This window comes from Melospiza melodia, chromosome 6 (assembly GCF_035770615.1).
Source record: "Melospiza melodia melodia isolate bMelMel2 chromosome 6, bMelMel2.pri, whole genome shotgun sequence".
Taxonomy (NCBI): Eukaryota; Metazoa; Chordata; class Aves; order Passeriformes; family Passerellidae; genus Melospiza; species Melospiza melodia.
The window spans coordinates 61,089,074-61,104,386 of record NC_086199.1 but is presented as its reverse complement, the minus strand read 5'-3'; the positions used below and the strand labels follow the sequence as shown (position 1 = coordinate 61,104,386).

General features: G+C 42.7%; 1 protein-coding gene across 1 annotated transcript in view; it reads right to left on the bottom strand.

The window, feature by feature from the left end:
* Nucleotides 1-13,786, bottom strand: part of OSBPL5 (oxysterol binding protein like 5) — a 172,792-nt gene extending 159,006 nt beyond the window's left edge. Inside the window, exon 1 of the mRNA XM_063158624.1 lies at nucleotides 13,656-13,786. Coding sequence (XP_063014694.1) covers nucleotides 13,656-13,670 — 15 coding nt within the window. The 5' untranslated portion in view covers nucleotides 13,671-13,786. The remainder of the gene's footprint in view (nucleotides 1-13,655) is intronic.
* Nucleotides 13,787-15,313: the final 1,527 nt, after the last annotated feature.

The following is a 15,313-nucleotide window of genomic DNA, read 5'->3' as shown; positions in this document are numbered from 1 at the left end:
CATTTCTAGTGTTAGGCCAAAGAAGAGGGTTGCATGTTTAAATATCATGGCTAAGGGTATACATTGTTCTTCAAGGCAGAGGGAATATGAGGTGAAAAGAAGCTAAAAATCAAGCTGCAAAAATATTAGTGCTTCTAGGCATGTCCAGAAACAACTAAAGAAAGGATTGTGTTTTGTTTGATAGAAAAGAAAGGCTCAGCTGCCCAAATTAAAAATAACTGAACTCCATTTCTCCAAATTTATTTCACTACATTGCTGGCTTTATCTATACTGGGCTTAAATCCTGAAGTAATTGGAAATTAAATAATTGAAAATTTAAGTAGAATAATTCCTGTTTCTAGCACTTGAGAGTTCAGTTTGGTGAGTTTACAAGAGTTTTTACAAAAAGCTTACAGTAGACCTAAATTTGCATATTTGGACCTTTACTGGGACCAGTGTCTGAGCACAGAGTGGTGTGTTCCCTCTGTGGACACCCCAGGTAACCACAAGGCATAAAATGAGTGTGTGAGAACTGATGTTTGACATTCCTAGGCTAAGGGCCAACCTGGCAAGCACAGCACTTGCAAGGCCTAAGCAGAAAAGGCTTAAACTCTACCTAAGCAGCTGCAAGGGCTTTTGAAATCCTATCCTCCAGAAACCATAACCTATTTCTTCTCAGCTTCTGGCAGAACACACACTCCCTCTTGTTAATAAAGCAAAGCACCTCTAAGGAATTCACAGCCACTGGAAAAAAAGTCTAATATAAAGTAGCAATTTAATTTGCAGAGCTCTTGATAAAGGCCTTTTACTTTGGGATATGACATAAGGCTGTCACTAACAAGACAACACACTTAGCTGTGAATAAGGTGTTTATAAAATTCCTTGACTACAAAAACAGCAGAGCCAAGTCCATGAATAATTGTGCTCCTGACTGGGCATCTTGCCCTGTCCCAAAATTTGATGCCTTTGGCCCTCCTGCTCCTTTTGCAGGGTGTACTGGCACTGCAGGCAGCCTTCCTTCCTGTGTCAGTCCCCTCCACAGTGGAGCCTGGTTCCAATCCCACATTTGCTGAGGCATGTGGAAAACAGCAGCTGCACACACCAAAAGGCCAAAAAACCCAGATCCAACTGCTCCAGGCAGTCCTGGTAAGCTACCTCCTGGAAATAGCTAGTAACCTACACAAAGATACATCCTAGCAAAATACAGCCTACCATCTTTAAAAACAGCTCTGGCCGCTGACTGCCACACCTGGGAACAATGAGTAGGTGTATGGAAAAGAAGCAGGAGACCCAAATGGGCCTGAAACATGGTGAAATGCTTCATCAGGAAGATATTCCAGATTGCTCAGTGGATTTTGGATTCATATTCAAAGTCTGCTAATTTACATAAATCCTGATCTTTCTGCAATTCATTATCAACTCTGCTAATATTAGGATACTATATTTTTTCACATTGGGTCCTCAATTCTTTAGTAGTTCTGGACTCCAAAACTTCCCTTCAGCTTTCCATTCTTAATTTTGTAAGATTGTGGAAGACTTGGAAAAATACTAGTTGTTTTATGCCAGAATAAATGAAGGTCACTAGCTAGGAGGAATCAACTTGTTATCAAATCTATTTGTGTATCAAAAGAAGGATCCAGACATAAGAGTACACATATTTCAAGAGAACATTATTAGTATACTTCAAATATTTATTAGAACTCTATAAATTATGTATAGAGTTGTTTGTGAGGCCACATAACATCATTGGTCATAGTCTGGCTTTTTGTTTGGAACAAGGCAGAAAATGTCACTGAACTCATGTATATGTATTTTATATTTTAAAAACCCCATACATCATCTTTATTTAGCTATTGTTAGAGGTGAAGGGTCCCCCCACAAGCGCTGATAAGTTGTTTCAGTGATTGATTAGCCTCTTTCATGTAAAGATTATGTTTATCTGCTTATCCTCCACCCCCAGTGCTGACTCTCAGGCAGCAGAGCCTCGGATGTGCTGTTGTCTCTGATAAGAGAACCCTCAGCAGGATGCACAGCTGGGCAGGGATGGGTGAGGTAAATCAAACACTACCAGCAGCACAGCCTCCAGATACTGCTCCCCTCCTGACCATGTTGTTCTTGTAAGGCAAGCTAGCTGGCCTACATTTGGGGATGATCTGAGGCAGTTATACTGCTCCAGGTATCCAGAAACAGCCAAGAAAGCAATTTGAGTGCTCCTACACAGCATCCTCTCACAGCAACATACACTGCCAATATCCACAGGCTGCAATCAGGTGGCATGGGAAAGTCAGTCCTCCCAGTACATTGGCAGGAGGCAAGACAGACAACTCCCATACTGCAGTTTTTGGTCAGAATAATCCAGAAACCAGCTGCATCTGACTTCTTTCCCCAGGTACAGCTCAACTGGTTCAAATGCCTGAGGAGATCTGCCCCCTCTTCTTACACCATAGCATAGAGCAGTGGCTGTGTAGAAACACCTCATTTTCTTCCTGCACCCACCTCCCACTGAGGCAGACAGCCCTGGCTCAGCAAGCACCTTCTGCTCCGTGCTGCCTCTGACCCACATCTCATCTGCTCCAGTGCTTTTGTTGCATCCTTCCAGGTCACTGCCCTGCCTCTAAAAGCACATTCCCTCCACCTTCAAAACCTTGACAGAGTCTGAGTTAAAACAGCCACTGTCAGCATTGGCTGCTGGCAGCCTGACCCTCAGCTGACAGCAAAGCAGACAGTGCTAAAGCTTTCCTTTCTCCTCCCAGCTCCTGCTCTATGTATGTATTTGCAGGAATCATAAAAGCTCAGGCACCTTCCCCATCACCATTCAAGACATTACAGCAGCCACAGGAAAAAGCCTTTTCCTTTCTGAGGAAACTGTTCCCTGAACATCTGCTCCCTGCTTGTCCTCACTGCTGCCCAAATAGATTTCTGTAACAAAAGCCGATCAACCTCAGGTAGATCCTAGAGGAGTCAAAGAAGACATGATTTGGTTAGGTCACAGTCTGATTGCAGCTCTGAATCTGCCTAGATCCATTAGAAGTCCTGATGAAATCTTGTTTGCATCTATTAAGTAGATTATAGAAAGAAATGTGTTTCCAGCCAGGCAATTTTAGAGGACTATTTCTCTGCAGACCCTTTCAAGGGAAGAACCCTCTGACATCACTTTGCTCAGGAGGGTCTGGACATACACTGCATCCTTTTGTGTTGCACCTGACTGATCCTTGTGCATGTAAAACCAGACATCCTCTCATCAGAGGGGTGTCATTTTCTTCTCTTTCCCAGAGATTCTGGGGATGTGATCCAGCTGATATACACAGTCAGCGTATGGGACTCTCCCTGGAAATACAATAACATATCTCCAGTCATTTCAGCTCTGGCAGCTCAGATAAATCTTACTCTGCATCCAGCCATGGCCAGGACAGAAATGCCTTTTTCAGAGGAAGCTGATGATCTTGGCAAAACACATCCTCCTGCATCATGAGGGACAGGGGATGAACAAATCTCACACTGGCAGAACAAGGAGCATCAAAGTAGAAAGCTGCACATACCCTGGCAGTGATTTTTTGATGGGTGAACTCGGGGCCAAGCTGGGCAGGTTTGCCTCAGCCTTGCACTGCAGTCTGGGCAGCCTGTCATACCTCCAGACTTGTGATATATTCCCAGCACTGGCTCTTGATCAAACTTTTCTGTCATTTCCCTGGGCCAGTACTCTAACAACTGACCAGAAATTCTTCCTTTACCACATGGAAATGACTGCTAACATATGTAGAGTTAGCCTTGCATATTTTTTAGTTATGGTTAAGGAAATGAGGCAAAAAATGAGGGGTTTTATGTCCACTGTCAAATCAAATATGTCTTTGGTTTCTTTTAGGGAGGTAAAGGACAAGACATATTTATTGCTACATTGTTTCCCTTATGAAACCCTATTTTATTCTTCTGTAACTTTGTGAAAGAAAAGTTCCAAGTGGCCCAATTCTCTGCTGCAGAAAAGTGGTAACTAACTTCTCTGTGAGCACCACGTTTTTATTTACAGTTGAAGCTGAAATGGCATTCGTCCTTGCAAGTGACCAAGAGATGTCACTGATACCTTTCACAGGGCTGGATGCCCACTAGGTGGTGAACTCAACTGGCTTTGGCAGCACCCACCAAATGTGGGTGCAAATGGTGCCATGTGAAAGTCCTAAAGCTTTTTCCCAAAGCTTTAGATACTTCTCTTATTTTGAGAACAAAGACAGCTTGCCTCAGCAGAGCTAACAGGTCAGGACGACCTAAAGGATGCCCTTAAAGGTTTCTTTGCTTTTAAGTGAAGTGGCCCTGCAAATGGCTTACTGAAGTGGCATCAATTTAGCAGAGGTTTTTTAAAGTAGAATTTTGTATTTTAGTTTCCCATGTGGGGTTATGCATTTCTGGTTTGTGCTCAAGGAGGAGGAGGCAGTTAAAAGAAAAAAAAGTGAACTGAATATTCACGAGCAGTATAAAGTAATATACTTCTCTTGAAGCAACAAAACCAAAAAAATTTAATGGGATTTGACTTAATCTCATATAGTCTCAATAATCTACTATAGAGTGATACTTTCTTTAAAAAATGCAAGATATTTCATTTTTTAAAACCCCATTTCTTAGTTTTTCCTGAATTTGTTTTACTCTTTCTGGTAGCCAAATAAATTGATTTCAATAAAGCAGTAATATATTAAATCTCAGTAATAAAGCTTGGCAGAAAATTAGTTTAATTTTTTAGGAGTTTGAGTTTTTTAAAAAGGCTTTTCTTCCCTGAGAAATTTGGCAACCTAACTTTGAGCAGAGGGACTACAATACTACAAACAGATTATGTTCGTTTTCCTGGCCCCACTGATGATGTCTCCACAAATTCGCATCTTTGAAAGCAAATTGAAGATCCACAAAAGGGACCACACTCCTTTCCTAGTTAACTACCACAGCCACATCTGCATCCCCTTCTCTCTACACACTGCAGGCAAGGTGTCTTTCCAGGAGAGGTGATCAAGTCTAGAAAGACTCTGTCCATTGATGCAGCACCTCCTTAGCTCCCCACAGACCACCTAATAGGCCTTGTGTTTCACACATCCCTCCTCCCGTGTATCCTCTTACTCCCTTCTATATCCACCAACCACCAGAGACTCTGGAGGATCATGAACTTTGTGATTCCAAGCACAGTCATGCCAACCACCCCATGCATGCCACATGCCACAGCCTTCCTCTCAAACTTGTCATAACCTGTTTGCCTTTGAGAGCTGTCCCCCTCTGCTGAGTTTTGCTGAAATGTTAGTGCTTCCTGGACAACAGAATCACAGGATGGCTGGGGACAGAAGGGACCTCTGGAGGTCATCCAAGCCCCAGTCATACCCTGCTGTGGTTCTACAGCCATGGACAAAGGAAGCTCTGCACCAGTCACCTTCTTCTCTGTGCACCTTAACATAAGTTTTCTGATTCAGGAACCCATTGGCTGGTTTGTGCTGTCTTTTTAGGAAAACTTTCAGGGCTATTCCTTTTGCATAAGGATTGCATAAGCTTCAACTTCCTAGGAAACTGCGCTAAAAAAAATTAAAGCATAATGAGTGTCACAGCCAAGATTAGAGCCTGCAGGCAGGGATGTGTAAACCAAATGTGAGCTGTGAAGGAAGCAACAGTGTAACTGAACCAAACTGGCTCCTTGTGAGCTCCTGAGAATCTTTCCCAGATTTTAGACTTCTGATGGACTCTGTAAGATTCACGAAGGAGCAAATCTTAGGTTTAGTATCAGAATAAACAAAGCCTGGGCACAGAAGAACCAAAGGACTTGCTTTGATTTACAGACACTGTCACATCCTATGATAATTAATTTCATTAACAGGCCTGATATCAATCTCTCATTACTAAAGGAAAGTGTCAGAAACAGCAGAAATTGCTCTCATTGCATATCTGCTCCACCTAGACCAATAGATACTCTGCTCTCATGCTGGCAGGACTGCCAGTGTCAGGAGAGCAGCTGCATCCCTTGCCATGCTGGCAAAAGGAGCCTCCTTACAGACCAGCAAAGGTAATGTACTGTGAAGCTGTGTGTGAGGAGCTGTGCTTTTAAGGATAAGGAAAACTCTGCCCAGCAGCCAGCTGACCTACATTTACAGCTGAAGATGTAAAGCTGACCCACAGGGACTTCTGTCTAACCTACAAACACAGAAGAAGGGCTACTCAAGCAGACTGTGCCGTTTAAAACTATAAACTGAGCAGGAGGAGCAGCATGGGGACAGGCTTTTCCTGCTCCCACATGTAAGAAGCAGCCCAGTTCAATATACCATGGTAAGCCACTGCCAGCAGGGGAGCCCATCCCAGGATAACTCCTACCACCTCAATATGCCTTGCTGCAGGGAGAAAAGCCCAGTTTTGCTATGTGGAGACAAGCAGAGTGAGCACGGAGATGGCAGCCTGGGCTAAGCTGGGCAAACCAGGCCCTGGGGTCTCATTTCAGGGAGTAAAGCTGCAGCAAAGCCAGTGCTGCTGTGCTGTCTCTGCTGCCAGGCTCATGGCATCAAAGCTCACACAAGGAGCAACGCTGAGCCACAGCTCACCACGTGAGCAAGGGCAACCTTCAAAAGGGGACAAACAGTGCATTGTAGGGTTGCTAGGCCATAAAGAGAGAAGAGGAAGAGAGAGAGGCACCTTCCCCAGGCACAGTGGTGATAGTTGCATCAGCAGAAGAGAATCACACACACTTGGGATTTTTAACCCCCATCAAACAAAGTAGCTCTGTTGAGATCAGCACAGTGCTGCTCCACAGTGTATGAGGATCTTCACATTGGTATGAATCAGCCTTTAGAATAAACAGGCTCCCACTTAATTTGCTGAGTCCTTCCCCCAAAACACTGATTTTTCTTGAACAGAGCATTCCCTGTCCCACTGTGGAGCTGCAAGGTCACATGACAAGGAAAGAGTACATCAGCTCTTTTTCCACTGCTACAGTGATACAAGAAAGATATAAATGAAAAACTGACTGTTATCACAAGGCAAAATTGCATATCCTAAGCCCACCTTAAGACAGGCTGAAAGTGTTAAGCTACCTTACCTATAGTTAAATTACATCACACTGTGTCATCCCTGAATGGCAGTTCTCTACATTGGAATTTTATGAGATAAAACCAGAGCAAAGAATAGCTCTGCTGAGCTCTGTAAATGTAAGTAAATAACCACAGAAGGAAACAATTAATAAAGCCTGTGTAGAAAGACATCTCCCAGATTACTCAGTATTAATGTCCTTTCAGTTTCATTTTTGCAGAAATCTAACCACCTTTTATCAAAACTTCACAAAGACAAGACCTTTCCTGGGACCATGCAAATGGCTGGTGCAGATGCAATAACCTGGGAGCCAGTGCAGCTGAACTGCAGCCTGGAGCAGGGACTGACTGCTGAGACATAGCCACGTGTCTTGCTTGCGACTCAGAGCTTGTGTTGGTGCAAGTTGCTGCAGTGGGTGTCTATATTTATCACACACTTGACTGGGTCATGTTTTTTACCTTGGTTCTCAGGTAGAAGTCACCTGCATATAGGAGATTCATGGCATTTCTGTGACACCCTGATGGAAATTGTGATGCTCATATATTGGAGCCAACATGGGACATCATTTCATGCTTCATACCTTTGTCCTTCCACCCAGCCACAGCCTTGTAATATAAAAGGGGGTTAAGAAGTTAAGCAAATACTTCTTCTCTTTTTTTTATATTAAACTCTGGTGTCCACCATATTAAATAAGGTCAAGAGGAATGAGATTTGGTTTGCAGAACAAAGAGGAACATTTAATATAAAAATCTAATCTGCTGTGATAAAACTCCTATTTCCTGTAACATGGATTCTGGAAAATAATTCAAGTCACAGAATCATGGTATCATAGAATATCCTGAGTAGGAAGATATCCATAAAGACTACTGAGTCCAACTCCTGGCCCTGCACAGGGCAAGTGTTCACTATTCCTTTGCTGAGACAAGTGCATTTTCCTACCATGCTTTTTTCCAAGCACAATCTTTTCTATTAGAGAGGTTGAGGTAATTACCCATGACTGACCCTGACAGATCTTATCAGTTCAGCAAGTCAATTTCATATTTTCTCCTCACAGATTTCAGCAAGTTCATGATCAGCAATCCTTTTTGGCCAAAGTTAGGCCCTTTTTACTTGTTGGAAATAGACATTTCTATTCATTCAAGGAAGATGGACTAGAAAAACATTTCAAAAGTGATTACAGGATTCAACATCATAAGTACCTAAAACATTTCTAAAAGCTAGAAGGTCAGAGGCTTTAAAGCTGCTTTTGACAACTTTTAAATATTTTACCCTAATCTTGAGCCACAGCAATTTACAAGAACCTGAGGAGATGACAGACAGATCATTCCACAGTAAGGAACAGCCTGTCAGACATCATTTTTGTTAGTGACCATCTCCTCTAAGAACAGAAGCATTGACCAGCATATATTCCATGTGGCAAATTACATATTCACTAAAACCTATACAGTCATCTGGATTTATGAAACATTGCAGAACTCTCTCAAGGGAAACCAAAATAAGAAGTATATAATCCTTCTGTAGTCTAGCCTGAAAATTACATGCCTGTAACATCACACAGAGCGTTTTCCTCAAAAAATTCTTCCTAAGAAGCCAGCTGAAAAGAGAAGCCAGGTATGCTGGGGGAACATTTTCTGAACATTAGCACTAAACCAGCAAATTAAATTATTATATAACTTTAAAGTCATCCCATCCTGCCCCCACCCCCTTTGGTTACCTATGTGGGGACCAATTTGTTCCTTGTACTGGCTCTCCATTGTGAGAGCCTATTTTAGCCTAGATTCCCACAAATTGCCACGTTTTAATGGTTTCTTGACCAAAGGAGCAATGCCCATCTGGACACACTCAGCCAGCCACGTTTCATCAAACACATGACATGATGGTACAGAAATGCACCATCTGCTTTAGGGTTTAAGCTTTCATATTGTGTCCATCTTTTGCAAAAGATTAAGGGGAGACAAATCTTTGTGTCCCCTTATACTCTTATATGGGGTCATGGGTGAGTCTGTGCAGTTTTGCCATTTGCTGCTGCCAAAGGAGAAGCTGAAACTACTCTGGAGGTGCTGACAGTGTTGCAGTTACAAGTGGCCACAGGTTGCTGTCTTACTGATGAAAGCTTTCCAAGGAGTCCAGCAGGCTTTCCCTTCCCTTGCTTCCATCCTGCATCTCCTTATCCCTGGGAGGTTCACATGAACACTGTGAGGGAGGAAACCTCTTGTGTCTGGGGAGGTAGAAGTGTACATCTACACATGCTTTGTAAACACTTCAGTTTACATTAAAGGCACAAGCTGGGTATAATCATTATCATTTTGTGATAGAAACACCCAGAAAGGTCCCAGCCACTGTCTGCCCACTAAGATCAAAGTGGCTGCAACAGCTACACCATGAAGGGAGGACATAAGCTGCTCTGGAGACGTCCTGTTACCCATCCATCTGTTACAGCTGTGGGTGTACAAAACATGGTGTTGCCTTTCTCCCAGACTGCAGTGCTCTGCAGAAAATAATGAGCAAACTTCAGCAAGCTTTGCTTTCCAAGATGGTATTTCCATGGAGATATTCCTGAATGTCTCCAGCTGGTGTCCTGGCTATGGATTTAGAAGCTTCTAAAAGGTATGATAAATAATATGATTAAAAGCAAATAGGTTGTCTTTATTCCAAGGGATGTGTGCATCAGGCTGGTGGGCTTTTTGGTCATACAGATTTCTCACAAAAAAAGAAATTCTAACTTTGCTTTGCGTTGCTTTCTAAATTTCTTCTCTGGTTAGTTTTTCTCTATCCCGGCATGCCAGGCACCCTGGAATCTGGATTGTGCACCATGGAAAAGCCATCCTCACATAGTCTGTGAAAGAATGGAATTTGCTAGTGGAGAAAGAGCTTTCCTGGTTATTTCCAGTGTGATTCGGAACATGAGGAGGTTGCTGGCTCTGCTGCTGGGTCCAGCATGCTCCAAGCCTTCAGACTGGAAAACTCTGAGCTACCTAGGGTACCTTCTCCTGGTACTGTCCATTCCCTTACTCAGGACAGTATTTTGCTCAGTAAGCTGAGATCAATTGTTAGGTTCTGTATTCCTTGAGAATAAATGCCTTACTGTTGCAGAAGCTGCAGAGCATGTGATCAAAGGATGCCATATGGGCCATTTATTAACAATGAAAAATGAATGCACCATTTGTCAGGCTGTAATTGAAATGGAAGAACAATTCCAGTTTTCACTCCCACTGTTGATCTGGCTATCTGTATCACAGAGCATAAACAGTTTCTTGCCTTATTACTTCTAGCATGAATCCACAGCACATTAACTTTACACATGGATACTGAGAGTAAATATTTCATGTTATGACTCAATAACATGCTGGTATATATGTAAGCATATTGCCTACCAGCTTCCTACTTACATACATGTTAATGGGATTATGTTTATATACATATACAGAAATACAAATTCACATCCAAGCTAACCAACCAACCCAACAAAGATAAAAATAAAATCACTGCAGACAGTTTACATGTCATTCTGAATTTCAAGTGTTTTAAAATACTATTGCAATTTGCAAGGCCACATTCTAAATGAACATGCTGTAAGAGCATTGCATAGAAGCCATTTTAAACTGTCAAAATACAAATCAATGTATTTCCACTCCCTTAACTCAGGTCTTACGCTAAAAACAAAACATTTCCAGACAAATGCTTTCTATAGTCAAAGAATCATAGTTTTCTCTTGGTTTCATTTCTGCAGAATTGCCAAGTACAATCATTAACATAGATCACAAGCTTTATATTTTTAGTCACCTCCTTTTTCTACTTTTCTCCATTTTCTCCCCTCAAAATAAAATGTCTAGAACTGCCCTTATCTTTTATCCACTTCAACAAAACTGAGAAACTTGCAACATTTACAAGGCTGAGGGAGGCAATTGGGGTGCAAAGCACCACACCAGACTGAAAGCAGAACAGGAAAATATCTGCTGTTCTGTTTTGAGGGTGGCTTCATTCATGGCCTTCCTACTGCTACAAGCTGAGGGCCAGGCCAGGAAAGGGCAACTCATCCCATGTGACTGATCCTCATCCCCTGCCCTGCCACAGGGCCCTGAGCCACCCTTGCTTCCCTGGGACTGCTCAGAGGCCACCAACACAGCTCAGGCACAAAGAGCATTCCTTGGGTATCCATTCCATGGTGCCCAAAGTAAGGCCACATCTACTTTTGGCTTGACTGACAGAAATCACCAACATTTTGCCTGTTGTGCATGTAGAGTGATGGCAAAGGCTCAAAAATAACTAAGGAGCCTTTATTCAGCTCTTTCAGGATTACTATTATCCTGGAACACACCACCAGCACATCAGTAGCAGGGTTTCAAAAAGCCCTTGAATAATCAAGAGAATCACTCATTCCCCTCCAAATAAATTGCATCCTACTTAGTGGCAAAGCTCCATTTCTACCAGGGGTTACCTTCCATGTGTCTCATTTAAATCTTAAACCAGCAAAATTCACATCTTCACTCATTTTTCCTCCCCCTTTTTTTTTGCCTTTTCAGTATTACAATTATAACAGCCACAGACAGCAACTTCACAGATATGTGTTTGACATTAATACAAAAAACTTCTCCAGGAGGACAAACAGGTACTGATTTGGTATGTCAATACTATGTTTTTCACATCTGTTAAACTTAAATCTTAACCTGAGATAAGCTCTAATTCAGATTCCACAAGAAAATCCCAGGAAATCACAAACATATCTATAAAACTAGGTATAAAACAGCCTCATCTTCCATATAATGACAGAGCCTGTGATTTCTGGAAGAGATGTTTGGAATCCAGTGAGTATGAATGTCAGCTTCCTGTGGCTACCTTGGAAGCCTCAGTCAGCAAGAACAGGAACAGGAATGGTGCAGAAACAGAGGAACAAGCAAAAACATAGTTTAGACTATTTGCAGGGCCAAATAAATGTTTACAAGACATTTAGAACCAAAGTTTGTCAATGCTACCAGGCACAATTGCACAAAAGTCATACTAAACCATATTTGCTTCATCATTTCTCATTAATACAAGGTCCTAATTCACTCTCATAACCACAGGTGGTAACAGGGCCAGACTTCATGGACTGCCATTCCACTTGTCATGGGAGCCAGTTCAGAAGTTATTTACTACTGAGCTGAAACAGAGATGGAATTCCACCAAATGAGGCCTCCCCTCTACCCCACTTGGACATAATGGGGAGACTCCTCCTTACAATTACAGCTGCAAATCAATGTTCATGTCTCTCCTGCACATACAAACTTGGCTCTCCCACTCTGTCCTCTTCCCAGAGTACTCAAAGCATAACTTCCACACAGCTTGGAAAGGCAGCTGTGGTGCAGGTGATTCCAAGAGGCCAGCCCCAGGCCATCCATTTCTGATTCCCTAAGGAACCCATTGCATCCCAGTATGGTACTGCAAAGCTATTCCAGCCAAGGCAAATCATGAAGCTGCTCAGTTTTCTCCTTGGCCTCAGGAAGAAGAATGAAGAAAAGCATCATTGCCATCAACAGTTGTGCTATTCACAGCCCATGAGTACGGGAAGTTCTAGCTGGGGAAGTCTTTGGGGACTGTGTATAGCTTTAGCCAGCTTTAATTTAATATTTTGACTCAGCTCTGAGGAAGCTACATCGTTCCTGCACTATGTTCAGGAGGGATCTGTTTGCAGAAAACACTGACACCCCACTTCCTGCACCACCTCTCCTAAAAACCCCCTACGAATTATTAAAGAGAGGTATTTTGAACAAGTACAGTGATAAAATGTTGCTTCCCAAAGCTATCAAAAATAGACATCTTCAAACTCCGCTCCACGTATCAGGGGCACTGCAGGCTGTTAGAGTGAAACTCAGGTTATTTAGTATCATTTTTGAAGCAGCAGGTATGATGCACTCTCAGGATTAACTGCAATCCTTGTATATTATAGGACTACTGCAGTCTAAAAAGCTGCATTCCTTCATTCTGTTCCAGTGCTGCTGATCAACCATCAGTTCCTTAGGTAGCAATATTTTTGGGGGCTCTTCAGAAATGTTTATCTGTAGAGCTGTTTGCAACTGATGTAGGTGCAATGCAGTATCCTGCCACTTTGAGCACCACACACTTTGGGGGCTACATTAAAAACATTCCCTTCCTTTGCTCTGCCCTATTTTTGCTCTGTGGCAGAGCACAACTTGCAAAACGATCCATAGCATCAAACTTAACAGAAGTTACCCTTAAAAAAGAAAGGGCAAGATTAATCAGCAATTTTTAGAAGACTTGAGCAAATATTAGCAAGCAGCTCTGGTATTTTGAGTTTCCACTAGCAAAATTACAAAACCAAAGTAAAAATTTTAATATCAACATCTTGCAGCTGCATTTTGCTCTCTCTCTCTCACAGTGGCTAAAAGCTTAAATCAATGTGTTGCAGCACAGGAAATAACCAGAGTAGGACACAAACACAGTGTTTTAACTCAGATCATTGCAACAGTTAATCGAGCATTTTGTGACAGCAACCCATTTACCAAGTACATTTCCACATAATTAAGCAGCAAACGAGACACAGTCCACAGCAGCCTCACATTTAATTGTGTCAGCAATCAGATCATGAAGCACCCTGCGCATACAGACGTGGCTATACGGACCTGGCTTTCTATACTCACCGTGCAGCAAGGCATGGGTGTTACGCTGGTCTCCCAACAATCGCTTCAGAGCCCCAGGCAGAGCAACCTTCCTCTCACTCTCATCTCGGGCAAGTCAGTGCTTCTGGAAGGTGGCCAGGCAAGATCAGATTCATCAGCCAATAAAATTGTCTAAAGCTGCCGTTCCACAGGAGACCGTTCCTCCGGCTGCAGCCTCAGGAGCAGCCAATAAAGGAGAAAATCAGCATCAGAGTGCAGGCGAGCATTTTGCCCCACACTGAGGGTCTGCTTGCCAAAACTCCAGCTTTCCCCTGCCTGTGCTGCTGCACACAGTTATCCTGCATGAAAAACAACTTGCACTTGTCTTGCCTGGCTAAAATAGGTGCACAGCTATTCTGAACGCTGACAAGGGTAAAGGAATCAGTCAGGCAGGAGCCTCATGAGCTGGGAAGCAATAGAGTGACATTTGGAGTCATGGATTCGTGCTGCTAGAGGGGTACCACAGCAGACCCAGCTTTTTGTGGGCACTGGGAATTACTGCTCACACAATGTTGCTTCAGTTGAAGACAGACAGTTCACGGGGGGCAATGTGGAGACTCTGAAAACCTTACCCCTACTTTATCTCCCAGAGCTGGACCTGCTGCAGTGGCTGCGGGAAGCCATCCTGTCCTCAGCCCCACGTGTTTGTCCTGGACTTCATTGCCATTCTTAGGAGCCCTTGATTTCACCCTGCCAGTCCTACAGCAGCAGGAAAATATCCCAGTGTGCAACAATACTTCACACAGCAGCTGCCTGACATCCCAGGATCCTTAGGGCTTGCCTTTCCTTGGAAAAACCAAAAAAGCCAGTAAAAAAAAAAAAATCAGTCTTACTATGTGTTATCTAACCAACAGAAAATCCTAAAGGTGACAAGGCATTTGTGACAGTTATGCATGAAAGCAAGTCAAGAAAGACCTTTGGAGGTATTTACTTGTAAATTAACAATCTGAATAAGATCAGGCCTCTGTATTATCAGTCTGAACACACAGAGTTTGACAGCAGATAACACATTTTTGCCTCAAAATCTTAGTAGAGAAAAAGCACAGGTGGTCTCTGCACAGTATTTTACTGCCTTGCTGGCAGTTACCTCCCCTAACCTCTCTGACGTTAAAACTATTTGGATTTGTTTCCTCAGAAATCTTGCACCAAGGTGGTCTATCTGCAAAGCTGAGTTGCCACCCAATCTGACAGCAGCCCTGTGAAATCCCATTCTCAGCAACAGTTTTTTCAGTTTCCCAACAGAAATGAAAAGCAAATACCATCCAGACTTCACCAGTGATGTTACATACCCTCACCTACGTGTATTGGAGGACAAAATTGTCTGTAGTGCAGACAGCCCATTGGAAGGCTAAGGCTTTGCAAAAAGCTACATTGCACCTTGAAATGGGAAGGGATTCTTAATGAAAAAGCAAATGATAAGGAAAAAAAAGATTAGAATATGAAGATTGGAAATTAGAATAAATTAGATATTAGACATAGGGTCAGCAAGACTGTCATTAACAATAACTGGTTTTCATTTTCATGTGCCATTGCCTTTAAACTCCTGGTTTATATGGATGCAGTTTTACATATTTATGAGAGACCTCTGCTCTCTTTCTAAATATTTACGTGAAACCTCTCCTTTCATGCTGGTACTACAG